The following is a 16,796-nucleotide window of genomic DNA, read 5'->3' as shown; positions in this document are numbered from 1 at the left end:
GTAATCTCTACATCCAAAGTGGGGTTCAACTCATAACCCCAAGATCAAAAGTCACATGCCCCACCAAATGAGTTAGGTTCCCCAGTATTTGGTCTCTTAACCTCACACAAAACCTACTAATAAATATACTCTTTGTAAAAATAAAATATATTTTCTTTATTACTTATTCTATATCTGAACAATTTTATGGAGAAAAAGAATCCTTTTATCTTAATACAATAATTATTCAACAATATTACCTTGGAAGGCAGCATGGTGAGAAAGAACAAGAGTTTACGGTCTGAAAAACCATTTAAATCCTGACTCTGCCAAACAGTCTATGCTAACCTCACTGAATCACACACTCACTACCTGTAAATGGGAGTAACAGTACTTCCTCCATAAAACAAGAACAACCACAAAACAGTACCTCCTTCAGAGTTGTTGTGAGAATAAAATACAGTGCGCTTAAGCACACAATAAACATTAGTGTTTATTAGTTACAACTTTTTTTCCCCCTAAGATTTTATTTATTTGTCAGCGAGAGAGAGCACAAGCAGAGAAAATGGCAGGCAGAGCAGCCAGGGGGAGAAGCAAGTTCCCCAATGAGCAAAGAACCTGATTCGGGACTTGATCCCAGAACCCTGAGATCATGACCTGGGCTGGCAGCTGCCCAACTGATCGAGCAACCTAGGCATCTCTACAACTTCCAAAACTAAAATGATCATTTTTATTGCTTATAACATCTAGCCCATCCTTACAGGGAAGATGAAAAGTATAATCAAGGTGCATGCATGTATTGTATACATTTTCCATGTATTCAAGATGCAGAGTTTATCATTTTAACAGTTGTATCATATTCTCTTTTATTAGTGTACCATCGTTTACTTAACCATTATGTGACTATTTCATAGAGCATGTTTCTGGAGACTCTGCATTAACTACTCTATTATCTGATCCCTACAACATTTCTGTATTGTTAAGATAGGAAAGTTATCTCCATCTTAGAGATGAGGAACAGGTGGCACAGAAAGTCTGAGTTCCTCCAGGTCAGTCAGTTACATCCACAAACCAAACTAGAATCCCCACTTTCCTACCTTCAAACCCAGTGATCTTCCCCTGCTGTGTTTAGATCTCTCCTTTACCTAGAACTCTTTCTAATCTACAGATTTTTTAAATGACATTCTAACGTCTGCCACTGTTAGCTCAATAATTTATGAAATATTAAAAAATATTTTTATTCCGAATGACTATTGATACTAAGTAAGTACAAAATCATATAAGCAATTAAATTCTCCAACAAACTACTACTGTATATATATTTAAACTGAAACGTTCTGTTAAATTCATTCAAGCACTCACACAGTAGTAACATTCTGTTTTTGGTTGATGTGGATGGACAAAGTGGAATATCACTCATTAATTCAAGAAATAGGTACTGTTGGGAGCCTGGGTGGCTCAGTTTGTTGAGCAACTGCCTTCGGCTCAGGTCATAATCCTGGACTTCCAGGATCAAGTCCTGCATCAGGCTCCCAGCTCCTTGGGGAGTCTGCTTCTCCCTCTGACCTTCTCCTCTCTCATGCTCTCTTTCACTCACTCTCCCTCAAATAAATAAATGAAATCTTTAAAAAAAAAAAAGAAAGAAAGAAAGAAAGAAATAGGTACTGTTCTAGATGCTGTGAAGACAGCAGTGAATACAATAAAAAAAAAATCCTTGTCATCAGGCAGCTTACATTTTAGTACTGAAGATGGGTGATAAGTAAGATAAATCACTAAAATGGCCAATGGGTTAGACAATGTACATGTGAAGCAGGAAATGAAGCAGGCAAGGAGGACAGGAAGCATCAGAGGGTGGTCTGTAGTATTAGACGGAGTGGCCAGTGAGTGCTCACTGGATGGGAGACATCTGAGTCACAAGCGGGAGGGAATGAAGGAGTGAGCCAGGTCAGTGGCTAGGGGAAGAGCAGTCTCAGCAGCGGGAACAGTTAAGGGCAAAGACCCTGAGTCAGGAGCTTGTCTTGTATGTTTCAGGCGCAGCAAGAAGGTCAATGCAGCTACAGCACAATGAGACAGGAGAGAATAATAGCAGAAGATAAAATTAGAAAAGAGGCACGTCAGTGGTGCAGTCAGTTGAGTATCCAACTCCTGGTTTCCCCTCAGGTCATGATCTCAGAGTTGTGAGATTGAGCCCTGGGTCGGACTCTGTGCTCAACACTGAGTCTACTTAAGATTCTTACTGCCTCTCCCTCTGCCCCTCCCCACCTCAAATAAATAAAGAAGTCTTTTAAAAAATTACGGAAATAAGGATAGCCAAATAAGATACTGAACTTGTAGTCTTTATAAGGTCTTTGGGGTCTTCCCTGCAGAGCCCCAGGGAAGCAGTGGCGTGACGTAATCTGCCTTTGAACAGGCTGTGAACAGGCCGAAGGGGGCATGAGAGCCAGAAGGCCAGCTGGGAGACTAAAGCACTAACCTCAGCAAGAGGGGGCGGCAGCCTGCATCACCGGATAGCAGTGATCTGATTCTAGATATAAAGGTGAAGCCAACTGTAAGTAAGATACAGTGTGAGAAGCGGAGTCTCCAAGGCTTTAGGCCTCAGCAACTGAAGAAAGAAGTTGGTGTTTACCGTAAGGGAGGTGGGGAGAGGAAGGTTATCAGAAGCTCAGTGTTAGACAGTGGTTTTAGAGACACCTACTCCTTAAAAAGTGCAAATATCACATTTGCAGTGGGACAGACAGGTCTGGAATTTGAGAGCTACAGACCGGAGATATAGCTGGGAGCCATCACGAAGAGATGTTATTTAGAACAAGAGAATGAATGCAGATGGAAAAAGGAGACGCCCAGAGACCACTCTGGGTACTCCCGTGTTCAGAGGCTAGGGAACCACAGAAGGCGCACCACAGAGAAGTGGGAGGTGGAAGCTAAGTTAAAGAAGTGTTTTAGGAAGAAAGACTAACAACTTGCCAAATGCTAATGAGAAGTCAAGTAAAATGAGGACTAAAAACTTACCAGTGATTTTAGCAACATATAAAACACTGGTGAACTTAGTAAGACATTGATTTTTTTCTTTTTCTTTTTTAAGATTTTTTTTCAGAAAACACACATTTATTTCTAGTTCCTAGGAGGTTAAAAAAAATCAGATACCAATGCTTTATGCTCACTCAGGGCCAGCTTATAAATACTCCAAATTTGCATTGGTGAAAAGAAACTAGCAAAATCCACTTCTTGCCACTCAACTTGTCAGATGGTGAAGACCAAAACAGAATGTTCCATCAGTTTTAACTTTTTTCCAAAGATTTTAGTTATTTATTTGAGAGAACAAGAACGAGCCTGCACACATGGTGGGGGAGGGAGGGACAAAGAGAGAAGCAGACTTCCCACCTAGCAGGGAGCCCAACACGGCTGGATCCCAGGACCCTGCGATCATGACCTAAGCCAAAGGTAGATGCTTAACTGACTGAGCCACCCAGGCACCCTCAGTTTTAATTTTTAAATACTCCTGTCACATTGGAAAAATGAAATAAATACTGTACAAAGGCAAAATAGAGTAACAAAAAATACTTTACTAAGACATAAGATTACAGAAGTTTCCAGACAAGCCATACAAAATGGTCATTAGCTTTTCCTTTCTTTTTTTTTTTTTTTAAGATTTTATTTATTTATTTGACAGAGAGAAATCACAAGTAGATGGAGAGGCAGGCAGAGAGAGAGAGAGGGAAACAGGCTCCCCACTGAGCACAGAGCCGGATGCGGGACTCGATCCCAACCCTGAGATGATGACCTGAGCCGAAGGCAGCGGCCCAACCCACTGAGCCACCCAGGCGCCCCTCATTAGTTTTTTCTTGAAGAAAGGATCCTACACTTGACAGCAAAGTCATAATGTTTATCAGTGAGGGCTGTGATGTTTGTTTAATGTTCCCACTTTGGTTCAATCAAGCTTGCCCATCCGTAACATCTAAATAAAGTTAGACTTGGCTAGAGAGCATATTCTAAAGAACTGGTGAGCTGCTGTTATCCAAGGCAATTAGGCCACCATAAAAGGGGGAAAGGAACCCATCAAATTAGAACTACTTCTCTGCCCCCTCCAAAAAAGTGAAAACACCCATTTCCCTAGAGCTAATCCTGACAATTACCTTCATCCACAGTGCTTTACACTTAGACCATGATGGGGGAAATGAAAAAAAGCAGAGAGAGCTGCATTTAAACAATTCACAACAATTCAGATGGTATTTCTATCCTCTGTTCCTGCTTTACAACAGTGAATGAGGACAAGACATAGATCTGCTAATGTGCATTTAATCACCAAAGGACTGAAGATGTCCGGGCTTTTATTCTGTAAGGTCTCTAAGACTGTGTCCATTAAGTGCAAACAAAAAAGGAAGTCTTGGCAGAAAAGGAGAAGTGATGCACGCTTAACGATCAGATCGATTTGAAGAATTACTCATGGTATACAGCCTAGTGCATGCTCTAGCTGTTTCTACGGCGAGGGCTTCACTGGTCTTCTGCTGCTCCGCTTTGTCACCATGGGTCAAACTACACTCAGTAAAACCTGGATCGGTAGCAGAACTGTGCAGATCCACAGTGCTAGGGACCAACTGTCTTTCTAAACATCTAAACATATTCTTCCCAACATGTTTTGGGAAGAATATGTTTTCCCAAATATAATGATAAGTTTTGGCCTTGAAACATAGTTTAAGGGCTACCATCAAGTATTTTTCTGGAAGGAATAGTTCAAGTTTAAAAGTCCCTCCCTCAAAAAAAATATTAAAATCAAAATTAAGTAAAATAAAAAACTCCCTCCCTCAAGGGAATGACTACATGAAAATAAGGCACACTGTTCTGATCTGGTTCTGCTTGGATGCCAGGAACTTCTGCCAGCAAATGCTGGGTTCTCTTGATAATCCTGTGGGGCAGCCAAGCCGTCATGTCTTGACTCTGGCTCTGCTTGGTTCACAAACGAGTGCTAAGATTTTTTTTTTTTTTTAAAGATTTTATTTATTTATTTGACACAGAGAGATCACAAGTAGGCAGAGAGGCAGGCAGAGAGAGAGGAGGAAGCAGGCTCCCTGCTGAGCAGAGAGCCCGATGCGGGACTCGATTCCAGAACCCTGAGATCATGACCTGAGCTGAAGGCAGCGGCTTAACCCACTGAGCCACCCAGGCGCCCCTAAGATTTTGTTTTTAAGTAATCTCTTCACACAACGTGGGGCTTAAATGCACAACCCTGAGATCAAGAGTCATGTATTCTACTGGCTGAGCTGGCCAGGTACCCCAGTAAGGCACTGCTTCTGAACTCTGCATGTAAGAAACCTCAAAATACCTGGTTATTTAAAGGAGTGCTACACATAGCCTCAGTACAGAATTAACTAAAATCCACTATAATTTTAGAAGACTGCCAACATTTAAAAGAAAGAAAAGTTAAGCTGACAATACAGAAATAGCTCTTATTCCCTCTTGCCTACACACATGGGTAATCTCCTATAAACTGCCAACTTTTAGTAAGTAAAATCTGTTAAGAAATGGATGGTGGGGCACCTGGGTGGCTCAGTGGGTTAAAGTCTCTGCCTTTGGCGCAGGTCATGATCCCAGGATTCTGGGATCAAGCCCCATATCAGGCTCTCTGCTCAGCGGGGAGCCTGCTTCCCTTTCTCTCTCTCTGCCTGCCTCTCTGCCTACTTGTGATCTCTCTCTGTCAAATAAATAAATAAATAAAATCTTTAAAAAAATAATAAAAATTTAAAAATTAAAAAAAAAATTAAGAAATGGATGGTAACACAGTGATTTGCCACCTTTGCAAGGTTGTGACCCTCTAAAGTACAAATTTTCGATCTAAGCTCCCTACAGCCCTAGAAAGATCTATGGCACCTCTTTTGTACTACCAAGGTGGGGTGGGAAGAAGGTGTCTAGAGGATTGGGCTGAGTGGATTCTGACCTGCTTAACCACAGTGGCTCAAACAGTTTTTTACAAACTATATTTCAAACTATATTTCAAAGAGATTTCACAAGTGGAAAAAATAATCACTGAAAATCCTTTCTCTGAGGCAGTAGTTCCCAAAGTGTAGTACCTGGACAGGCAGCATCGACATCACCTGGCATCTTGTTAAAAAGGCAAATTCTCGGGCCCCAACCAAGACTTACTGGAAGGTCTGGGGTGAGCATTCTGTTGGTTTTTTGTTTTGTTTTTAAGATTTTATTTTATTTACTTATTTGACGGAGAGAAAGAAACAGCAAGAGAGGGAATACAAGCAGACGGACTGGGAGAGGGAGAAGCAGGTTTCCCACTGAGCTCAATGTGCAGATCAACCCCAGCACCCTGGGATCACGACCTGAGCGGAAGGCAGAGGCTTAATGACTGAGCCACCCAGGTGCCCTGTGAGCATTCTGGGTTTTTTTTTTTTTTTTTAAGATTTTATTTATTTATTTGACAAAGAGAGACACAGCAAGAGAAGGAACACAAGCAGAGGGAGTTGGAGAGGGAGAAGCAGGCTTCCCGCTGAATAGGGAGCCCGATGCAGGACTCAATCCCAGGACCCTGGGACCAAGACCTGTTGCTTAACGACTGAGCCACCCAGGAGCCCTGAGCATTCTGTTTTAACAAGCTCCCCAGAGCCCTCCAGACTGATAATGCTGAAATATGAGAACCATGCCTCAAAGACATCAGATATTTTGCTAAAGCAGCTGTTTGCTTTCCTGTAAGCACTGCTATTCTCATGGAAATCAAAACAAAATTTTTATTTTTATTTATTTTTATAATAGAATTTTAATTTTAATTTTTTTATTTTTTTAAAGATTTTATTTATTTACAAGAGAAAAAGAGAGAGCTCTCTCCCCCTACATGAGTAGGGGGGAGAGAGGGAGAGAGAGAAGGAGACTCCCCAAGGAGCAGAGAGCCCGATCCAGAGCTCGATCCCGGCACCCGGGAATCATCATCTGAGCCAAAGACAGATGCTTAACCAACTGAGGCACCCAGGCATGCTCAAAATACAAATTTTAGAATATAAATGGAAATATGCCAATATCAGTATTTTAGGATAGTATCAGAATATTTCCTATACAATTATATTTGGACTAAGATTGCCCTTAGACCTCATCTGAGGATTATTTTTAAGAACCCTATTAGGTAAACACCTAGACAGCCCTATCGAGAGATTCCTTAGTATAACTAAAGAGTCATGTACTAACATTGTAAATGAGGAATAAGAGCCCTCATATCTTGACTATTTTTTTTTTAACATTTTATTTATTTTACAGAGAGAAGGAGAGTGCGCGTACATAAGTAGGGGAGGGGCAGAGGAAGGGAAGCAGGCTCCCCACTAAGCAGGGAGTCTGATGAGAGGCTCAATTCCAGGACCCTGGGATTATGACCTGAGCCCAAGGCAGATGCTTAACCAACTGAGCTACCCAGGTACTTGACTCATTTCAATAAAAATTTAAAATCTGGGATGCCTGGGTGGCGCAGTCGAATAAGCGTCTGCCTTGGGCTCGGATCATGATCCTAGGGTCCTAGGATCAAGCCCTGTATCAGGCTCCTTGTTTAGTAGTGAGCCTGCTTTTCCCTCTCCCTCTGCCCTTCCCCCTGCTTGTGCACACACGCAATCCCTCTCTTTCTCTGTAAAATAAATAAAATCTTCAAAAAAAATTTTTAAATGTATCTGACATCCAACATACCTCTTTCATATACTGGTTATACAGTGCTTCTGATGATTCTAGGTAAGCCTGTGCAGTTTCAATTTCTTCTCTTTCAGACCACAAGATGCCCAGGTTATTCTGGAAAATAATGAAAAGAGAAATAAATAATGACAATATAAATCTTCCAGTGAAAGTAACTTTCAGGGGGACGCCTGGGTGGCTCAGTTGGTTAAGCAGCTGCCTTCGGCTCAGGTCATGATCCCAGCGTCCTGGGATAGAGTCCCACATCGGGCTCCTTGCTCAGCAAGGAGCCTGCTTCTCCCTCTGCCTCTGCCTGCCATTCTGTCTGCCTGTGCTTGCTCTCCCCCGCCCCCCGATAAATAAATAAAATCTTTAAAAAAAAAAAAAAAAAGAAAGTAACTTTCAGGGGCGCCTCACTGGCTCGGTTGAGTATCCAACTCTTGATTTCAGCTCCGTTCATGATCTCAGGGTCATGGGATCAAACCCTGTTTCAGGCTCCAGGCCCAGCAGGGAGTCTGCTTGACATTTCCTTTCCCTGTGCCACCCCTTAAATAAATAAATAAATCTTTTAAGCAAACATTTCGATAAACATCTACATTATTGGTTTCTTTTGTAATCCTTTACATTTTCTATTATACATTTAAAATAATCTTATTTTATAAAATACAGGCTGCAAAAAGGGGCACAGGCACAAAAATGTTTAGAAATCCTACAGCTGACCAGATCATTCCTCTGGAACACAGACCTCTGGTCTTCCAGTTTCATATAATGTTTCTATCATTTTTTTTTTAAAGATTTCATTTATTTATTTGACAGAGATCACAAGTAGGCAGAGAGGCAGGCAGAGAGAGAGGAGGAAGCAGGCTCCCTGCTGAGCAGAGAGCCCGATTCGGGGCTCGATCCCAGGACCGTGAGATCATGACCTGAGCCGAAGGCAGAGGCTGAACCCTCTGAGCCACCCAGGCGCCCCTCTATCTTTTTTTTAAGTTAAGTGATAAGTCCTCAGTAGGGACTGTAGGTCATAAGGATAATGTACAGAGATGGGACAGTTGTCTCCTTTTTAATTATGAGAGCTCTTTGCAGGACCCTGGGGAAACCCTGGGAAAATTTAAGGGGCTCTGGCCCATGACCAACTTACTGATTACTCTGCCCACCAGGCTCGAGGAATATAATCTCCCTTAATATTCATTTCCTGATCTTAGAAATGGAGCCACAAGTCACCTCATCTCACTCTCTAGTTTAATTTATTTTTCCTGACAACAGTCCCTGAGAAGCTCCACTTAGCCATGACACCAATAAGCCCAACCCGAGAATACTGTATCTAGCCTACAGAGTCTAGAGATTTCCCTAGTATCAGGAACTGGTTGGCACATTTGCTCTATTTTGATGGTATGGTGATATATTTAACCTGCTAGATCCAGGGAAGCCTGTGCTACAGAAATCAACGACTGCAGTGCACGATAAATGTTAAACCAAGGAGAGAACCCTAAAGCATGTCTAGAAATGACTAACATTTTTCTTTTGAACCATAATCTATTGAGGTCTTAAAGGAAAAGACTATGCAACAGATCTAGAATTCATTTGATTTTTAAAAATCAATAATGTTTTGTTTTTTAGTTTTGTAACTCTTTTTACTGAGATATAACTGACACATAATGTTACTGGTTTTTTAAAATGTTCACTCCACAAAGATAACTACTGCTGACAATCTACATAAATTATGCTTAAATATAATATAAATCCTAGGGGCGCCTGGGTGGCTCAGTGGGTTAAGCCGCTGCCTTCGGCTCGGGTCATGATCTCAGAGTCCTGGGATCGAGTCCCACATTGGGCTCTCTGCTCGGCGGGGAGCCTGCTTCCTCCTCTCTCTCTGCCTGCCTCTCTGCCTACTTGTGATCTCTCTGTGTCAAATAAATAAATAAAATCTTAAAAAAAAAAAAAATATATATATATATATAAATCCTAAAATACACCAGAAACTATTATATCATTCACAGAGCATCATCACGTTCTTGTCCTCAGAAACCAGACTAGGTAGGAAAAAAATTAAATATAAAATAAAAACATCTGGGGCACCTGGGTGGCTCAGTCAGTTAAGCATCTGACTCTTGGTTTCAACTCAGGTCATGATTTCAGGGCCATGAGATCAAGCCCTGCATCAGGCTCCATGCTCAGCACAGAGTCTGCTTCAGATTCTCTATAATAAATAAATCTTTTTTTTTTTTTAATTCATTTGACAGACAGAGATCACAAGTAGGCAGAGAGGCAGGCAGAGAAAGAGGGGAAGGAAGCTCCCCACTGAGCAGAGAGCCCAATGCGGGGCTCGATCCCAGGACCCTCGGATCATGACCTGAGCCGAAGGCAGAGGCTTTAACCCACTGAGCCACCCAGGCGCCCCAATAAATAAATCTTTTTAAAAAGATTTTTTTAAATCTTTTTAAAAAGATTATTTATTTATTTAAGAGAGAAAGAACACAAGTGGAGGGGAAAGGCAGATGGAGAGGGAGAAGCAGGCTCCCCACCGAGCAGGGAGCCTGACACAGGGCTTGATCCCAAGACCCCAGGATCATGACCTGAGCCAAAGGCAGACGCTTAACCAACGAAGCTACCCAGGTGCCACAATAACTAAGTTTAAAAAAAAAAATTAAAAAATAAAAAATAAAAACAGCAGGGCGCCTGGGTGGCTCAGTATGTTAAGCCTCTGACTTCAGCTCAGGTCATGATCTCAGGGTCCTAGAATCAAGCCCAGCACGGGGCTCTATGCTAAGCAGGGTGCCTGTGTCTCCCACCACCCCCCACCGCTGCAGGCCTCTCTGCCTACTTGTGATCCCTTTCTCTCTGTCAAATAAATAAAATCTTTTGAAAAATAAAAAATAAAAACAGCTAAAAAGGTATTACTAGCAAATTCTACCAAATACATAAGAAATAATACCAACCCTGTATAACTTATTCCAGTAGAGGAAAGAAGGCTTTCCATCTCATTCTAAACCAAAGACAATAACAAGAAATCATAGCCTAATACCCTTCATGAACACAGATATGAAAAAGATGTTACAATTTTAGCAAGCTGAGTTCAACAATATATAGAAAAGGTAATACTTCACCCAAGTTTTTATGTGGTAAAAACACCAAGTGTATTTTACCACAGGAAAGAAAGGTTGGTTTAACACTGGAAAAATCAATCAAGGTCATTCACTGTATTAACAGACTAAAAAGGAAAAAAAACATGAATGTCTCAAATGCAGCAATGAAATGATGATGCTGAGTGAAACAAGTCAGACCAAAATAAGAGATATACCGAATGATTCCATTATACAATTCTAGAAAATGTGGAGGAGGGACTAAGAAGGGAGAGAGAAAGGGAGGGAGCAAAGGACTACAGAGGAGCACAGGAAGCCTGTAGTGGTAATTAATGGATATGGTCAATACCCTGATTGGAGTGATTGTTTCATGGGTATATAAATTCATCAAATCATGTACTTCAGACATACAGTTTATTGTATGCCAGTTATACCTCAATAAAGCTATAAAGACACACAAAAGCTACTCTTCATACATATATATCCAGGGAGTGGGGAGAATAATCTACTAATCTTTTTTATATATAATTTTTTATTTTCTTATTAACATATAGTGTATTATTAGCCCGAGGGGTACAGGTCTGTGAATCGCCAGGTTTACACACTTCACAGCACTCACCATAGCACATACCTTCCCCAATGTCCATAATCCCATCACCCTCTCCCTGCTCTCCCCTCCCTGCCAGCAACCCTCAATAATCTACTAATTTGTCTGGAAATTTACTAAGGTGAAGCAGTTAAATTTCACTCAAGATGAAGGGAACCTGGCTCGCTCAGTGAGTAGAGCCCACAATTCTTTTTTTTTTTTTAAGATTTTATTTATTTATTTGACAGAGAGAGAGAGATCACAAGTAGACAGAGAGGCAGGCAGAGAGAGAGAGGGAAGTAGGCTCCCCGCTGAGCAGAGAGCCCAACGCGGGACTCGATCCCAGGACCCTGAGCTGAAGGCAGCGGCTTAACCCACTGAGCCACCCAGGCGCCCCAAGAGCCCACAATTCTTAATCTCAGGGTTATGATCACAAGCCCCAAACTGGGTGTGGAGCCTACTTAACATATTCTTTAATTTAAAAAAAAAAGATGATAATGCAAGTGTATCTTGCTGATAGCAAAAATTGGAAAGAAAACTGGAGAAAATAGTTCCTTTTTTTTTTTTTAATGAGAGAGCTCATGCTCAAGATGGGGGAATGTGGGGAGAGGGAGAGAATCTTAAGCAGGCTCCACATCCAGCACACAGCCCGATCTCATGATTCTGAGATCAAGACCGGAGCTGAAATCAACAGTCGATACTTAATGGACTCAGTCACCCTGGTGGCCCAAGGAGAAAAATCATTCTTAAGGCCATAAACCTCTAATGTGGATCCAGTTTTGTATTTTTATAGTTTCCCAAGAAGGAAACACCAGATTGAGACAAAGCAGTCAGAATATCATAAATTCCCATGAGCTGTTACTTTCAAATTTTTTCCTACACATACACAGTCTTTTACAAAACAGAATCATTCTACCTAATTCCAAACCTGCCTTATGGTCTTCCCTCTCCCCCTTAATATTGATATTTTTGGGTAACAAATATAAATCATTATTTTTAGTGACTGCACACTGTTATTCTAAATGGATGTTATCATTATTTATTTAACCATTTATCTACTGACTGATATTTATTTCAATGGTTTTTGAAGATATCCAAGTTGATGTACCTTTGCATACCTGTCCCAATATTATTTTAGGATATTGATATGGAATTTTAAAGTCAAAGTCTTGACTCCAGAATTCTGACACCTACGGATCTTCAGAAAAGTTCTGTGAATTTGTATTTCAAATACAAATTTTGGTAGTATCTGTCTCTCCAATAACAAGTATAAGCAAAATCTTTAATAATCTCTGCCAATCTGATACAATTTTCCTAATTCTTTTAGTTTGTTTTATTATTAGTGAGATCAACTCTCTCATCACTGGAGCACCAGGGTGACTCAGTTGGTTAACCTTCAGACTCTTGGTTTTGGCAGGGGTCACAGTCTCAGGGTTGTGAGATGAAGCCCCACGTCCTCTACACTTGGCACGGAGTCTGCTTAAAATTCTTTTTCCCTTCCTCTCCCTCCCATTCTGCCCCTCCCCTGCTTGCATGTTCTCTCTCTAAAATAAACAAATCAATACAATCTTTAAAAAAAAATCTCGGAGTGCCTGGGTGGCTCAGTGGGTTAAAGCCTCTACTTTCGGCTGAGGTCATGATCCCAGGGTCTTGGGATCAAGCCCCAAATCGGGCTCTCTGCTCAGTGGGGAGCCTGCTTCCCCCGCTCTCTGCCTGACTCTCTGCCTACTTGTGATCTCTGCCTGTCAAATAAGTAAATAACATCTTTAAAAAAAAAAAAAAAGAAAAACACATTAGCACAAAAAGACAAATTATTATTGCTGTATAGTTTGGGTATCTGGTCAGCTAGGTACTAGCTAATTAAATTAAATTACTATTTAATCTAATCTAATTAAATTACTATTGCTGTATAGTTTTATTACCTGGTAAGCTAATCTCAGTGCATTTTTCTTTTTCCTATGTTCACTTTTCTTTATTTTTTCAGATACACATATTCATTCTGTCAAGCTCCAGAAAAACTATTAGGATTTCAGCAGAAACTGCATCAAACCTACAAACGAATATCAGAATATGACTGTTATGCTTAATTCTTGCCACCCAGGAAACTGTTATATCTTTCCTTTTAGGATTATCAGTTCTATTATCCCTAATATTGCTGTTGTGAAAGCAATTTCTAAAAATAGTATTTTTAACCAGTATTGCTTAGATACAAGAATAGTACTGATTAAATAAACACATTTATTTATATCTTCCCACTTTATTGAACTGATCACAATTCTATTAGTTTTTCAGCTGATCCCTTTAGTTTTTAGTTATACCAGGATCACATATGCAAATAGTTACTTTTAGAAATTATTTTCTTTTTCCCAAAATTAGTAACTCTTATTGGCTTTCTATACTATTTAACAGCCAAAACTTTTTTTTTTTAAGATTCATCCATTCATTTTATTTTAAAGATTTTATTTATTCATTTGAAAGAAGGAGAATGAGCAGTATGGAGGACACAGGGGGTCAAGAGAGAAAGAAGCAGACTCCCTGCTAAGCAGGAAGCCTGACACCTCGGTTGGATCCTTTGACCCACCCTGAGATCATGACCTGAGCCAAAATCAAGAGTCAGCCACTTAACCAACTGAGCCATCCAGATGCCCCTGCAATGGCCAGAACTTCTAATCAAGGTTTTGTTCCTGATTTTAGTAAGAATACCTAGAATAGGGGCGTCTGGGTGGGTTAAGCCGCTGCCTTCGGCTCAGGTCGTGACCTCAGGGTCCTGGGATCAAGTCCCGCATCGGGCTCTCTGCTTCCCTCTCTCTCTCTGCCTGCCTCTCCGTCTACTTGTCTTTTCTCTGTCAAATAAATAAATAAAATCTTAAAAAAAAAATACCTAAAATAATTCACCATTCAGAAAACGCTGGCTGCTTGAAATATTGTATTTCAAGATGTAAGATGTAAGACGTCCTATCTGTGAGATACAATTATTTTACCTATCACCAAGAAAACACTGCCAAGTAAATTATGACACAGCTATAAGATGCATCCTGATTTCAGAAATATTAAGATATGAAACAATATGCACATTAAAATCAAAATACAGTAAATACTGGACATTCTATATTACATTTAGAGAGGTTTCTAATTCTATTCTTGAGATGTTGAAATTATTAAGATTTTAGGCAACCATATGGTTAAAGAAAATTTCAAGTAACTGAGGTTTTTTTTTTTAAACTTCTTGTTTTTTTAATATATTTTTTAATTTATTTGTCAGAGAGAGAGAGCGAGAGCGAGCACAGGCAGACAGAGTGGCAGGCAGAGACAGAGAAAGAAGCAGGCTCCCCGCTGAGCAAGGAGCCCGATGTGGAACTCGATCCCAGGACGCTGGGATCATGACCTGTGCCGAAGACAGCCACTTAACCAACTGAGCCAACCAGGCGTCCCAAGTAACTGAGGTTTTGTTTGAGTTCAGCATCCTATGAATTTCATTAGACTATTCATCCACTGGACAAATATTTGGAATGGCCTAATATGCAGGAGGTATGGAGGTTATAAATAGTGTGCAAAAAGAGACATAGTTCCTGTTATTGTGTAGCTTTTAATTTTATTGGATCATGAGTTAAAAAAATGACCTATACAATTTTCTTTTTAGTTCTGAGGGGTTTTTTTTTGAGGCCTACTTGTCATAGGATCAATTTTGATCATTGTTCCCCGGATCACATGTATTAAAAACTGGAACTACTGGATGTAAAAGTTTGTGAGCTTATGCCAAGTTCCTGGCCCATACAAGGAGTTCATACAAATCTGTATCTTGAAGTGTTATGTCCTGGAAGGGAATGTCAGATTTATTTCTTAATAAACCAGGGGCCCTATAAATGGGAAATAATAAGCACTATAAGAATTCAAAGATACAAGTCGAAACAAAATGATCCAAAGAGAGTCACTAAAAGTATGAAGTTTGTTTTGAGACGAGTTTGAAGAATGAGCAGGAATTCCCCGGGGAGCAAACGGACACATACATATAGGGTAAAAACAGCAACTGAAGATTTGCAACAACCTTGTTTTAAATTAAGCATGCACTCGGATCATCCTCCGTAATTTCCTCGAGACCTTAAATTTAGATTTAAATTACTGTGGGTTTCTTCTTAATCAAAGGAAAGGAGTTGGACTGGTGGAGAAGAGCTGGAAAAGGTATTTACGATGTTACAGGGTGTCACGAACCCAACGCGTTGACCATGACCAAGAGAAACAGCAAGTGATGTTGTCGGAGTTGGCAAGCTGTTTCTTCCAAAGCTTCAAAAACACGGGGCCAAACTGTGCCTGACAACATCTGCCTTCGCCCTTGGCGAGAGTGGGGACCCTCTCCACCCCTCGCCTCTGGCCGACCCCCGTGGGCCGGGCTCGCTCTCACCTGCGCCTGGATGTAGAGGGAGACGCAGTCCTGCGACAGCCGGTACTTGCGCAGCAGCCTCAGGCATTTCACCAGATGCTCCTCCCCCGCCGACAGCTCCTCGGTGTCGATGTGGTTCACCCCGAGGTGGAACTCGATCACCGCCAGCCTCACTGCCCCCTGGGCGATGGGCCCCTCGGCCTCCACCACCTCGGCCGGGAGCCCCAGGGTGTGGTCCCCCGCGCCCAAGCCGTCCTCCGCCTGAGGCCGCTCATCCTCGTCCTCAGGCGCGGGGCCCAGCAGCGCCTTGACCTCTTCCAGCAGTGCTCGGGCGCCATATTTGGACTTATAGGGTTCTTTCTCCGGGTTTTTATGCAATTCCACCCGTGACAGAGCCAGCGCGGCCTGGAATTTCTCACGAATCTCGGCCCACGGAGGATTCGCCATAACGGCGTCTACAGCCTGGGCGTCCTCAATGCTTGCAATCCGGACTCCCGCCTTCGTTCTGCTTTGCGACACTTCACTTACGGCCCCGGATAGATTTCCGACACGCAGAACCGTAACCTATGAGGTCCGCCAGAGGACCGGCGCTGGGCTCGGCTGTAACCAATGGAAAGGCGTGGAAGGCGCCACAGCAACCGTTGTCGCGGAAACGAAGCTCTCCTTGAGGGTGGTCCCACCGCCAGCCCCACCCTCTGCGGTGATTAATTGTTCTCTTGCGGGACCCGTAGAAGTTCTTTCTGCTTAGAAGGATCGGCTGCTTTTAACCGAGCACATTAGGAACATACCTAACTACTCCGATTAGTTGGTTTAACCGGAATGACAGAAGCCTGCTGATATCCGTATGTAACCTAGCACGTGACGGGATGAAAATGTAACAAGGATTCATTTATTATTAATATGTAGCTTCTTGAGTGAAAGCATTCACTACGTAAAAAGCACTGTGATCGACCGGTGTTTTCACTGAAATAGGTTGTAGGTATGCGTACAACTTCCCAAAGTAACACAGAAGTCCCAGGCCTGTGATAAGCCACTTGAGCCGTGGCTTTTTCCATTCCATAAGTTACGAAGTCAAATGCAAGTCAAATGTGGGTAGAAGGCGCGGGGCGGAGGTGTTAACCTT

General features: G+C 41.7%; 1 protein-coding gene across 1 annotated transcript in view; it reads right to left on the bottom strand.

Moving 5' to 3' along the window:
* The window catches only part of KIFBP (kinesin family binding protein), a 37,906-nt gene extending 21,701 nt beyond the window's left edge, over positions 1–16,205 (bottom strand). Inside the window, exons 1-2 of the mRNA XM_045083441.1 lie at positions 15,695–16,205; positions 7,648–7,746 (exon numbers count right to left, since the gene is read on the bottom strand). Of these exons, the coding sequence (XP_044939376.1) occupies positions 7,648–7,746; positions 15,695–16,120 (525 nt within the window). The 5' untranslated portion in view covers positions 16,121–16,205. The remainder of the gene's footprint in view (positions 1–7,647; positions 7,747–15,694) is intronic.
* Positions 16,206–16,796: the final 591 nt, after the last annotated feature.

Source organism: Mustela putorius, unplaced genomic scaffold (assembly GCF_011764305.1).
Source record: "Mustela putorius furo isolate JIRA1106 unplaced genomic scaffold, ASM1176430v1.1 tig00000698_pilon_pilon_pilon, whole genome shotgun sequence".
In the NCBI taxonomy this organism is placed as follows: domain Eukaryota; kingdom Metazoa; phylum Chordata; class Mammalia; order Carnivora; family Mustelidae; genus Mustela; species Mustela putorius.
Note: the sequence above shows the minus strand (reverse complement) of the source record. Positions and strands in the feature narration are given on the sequence as shown.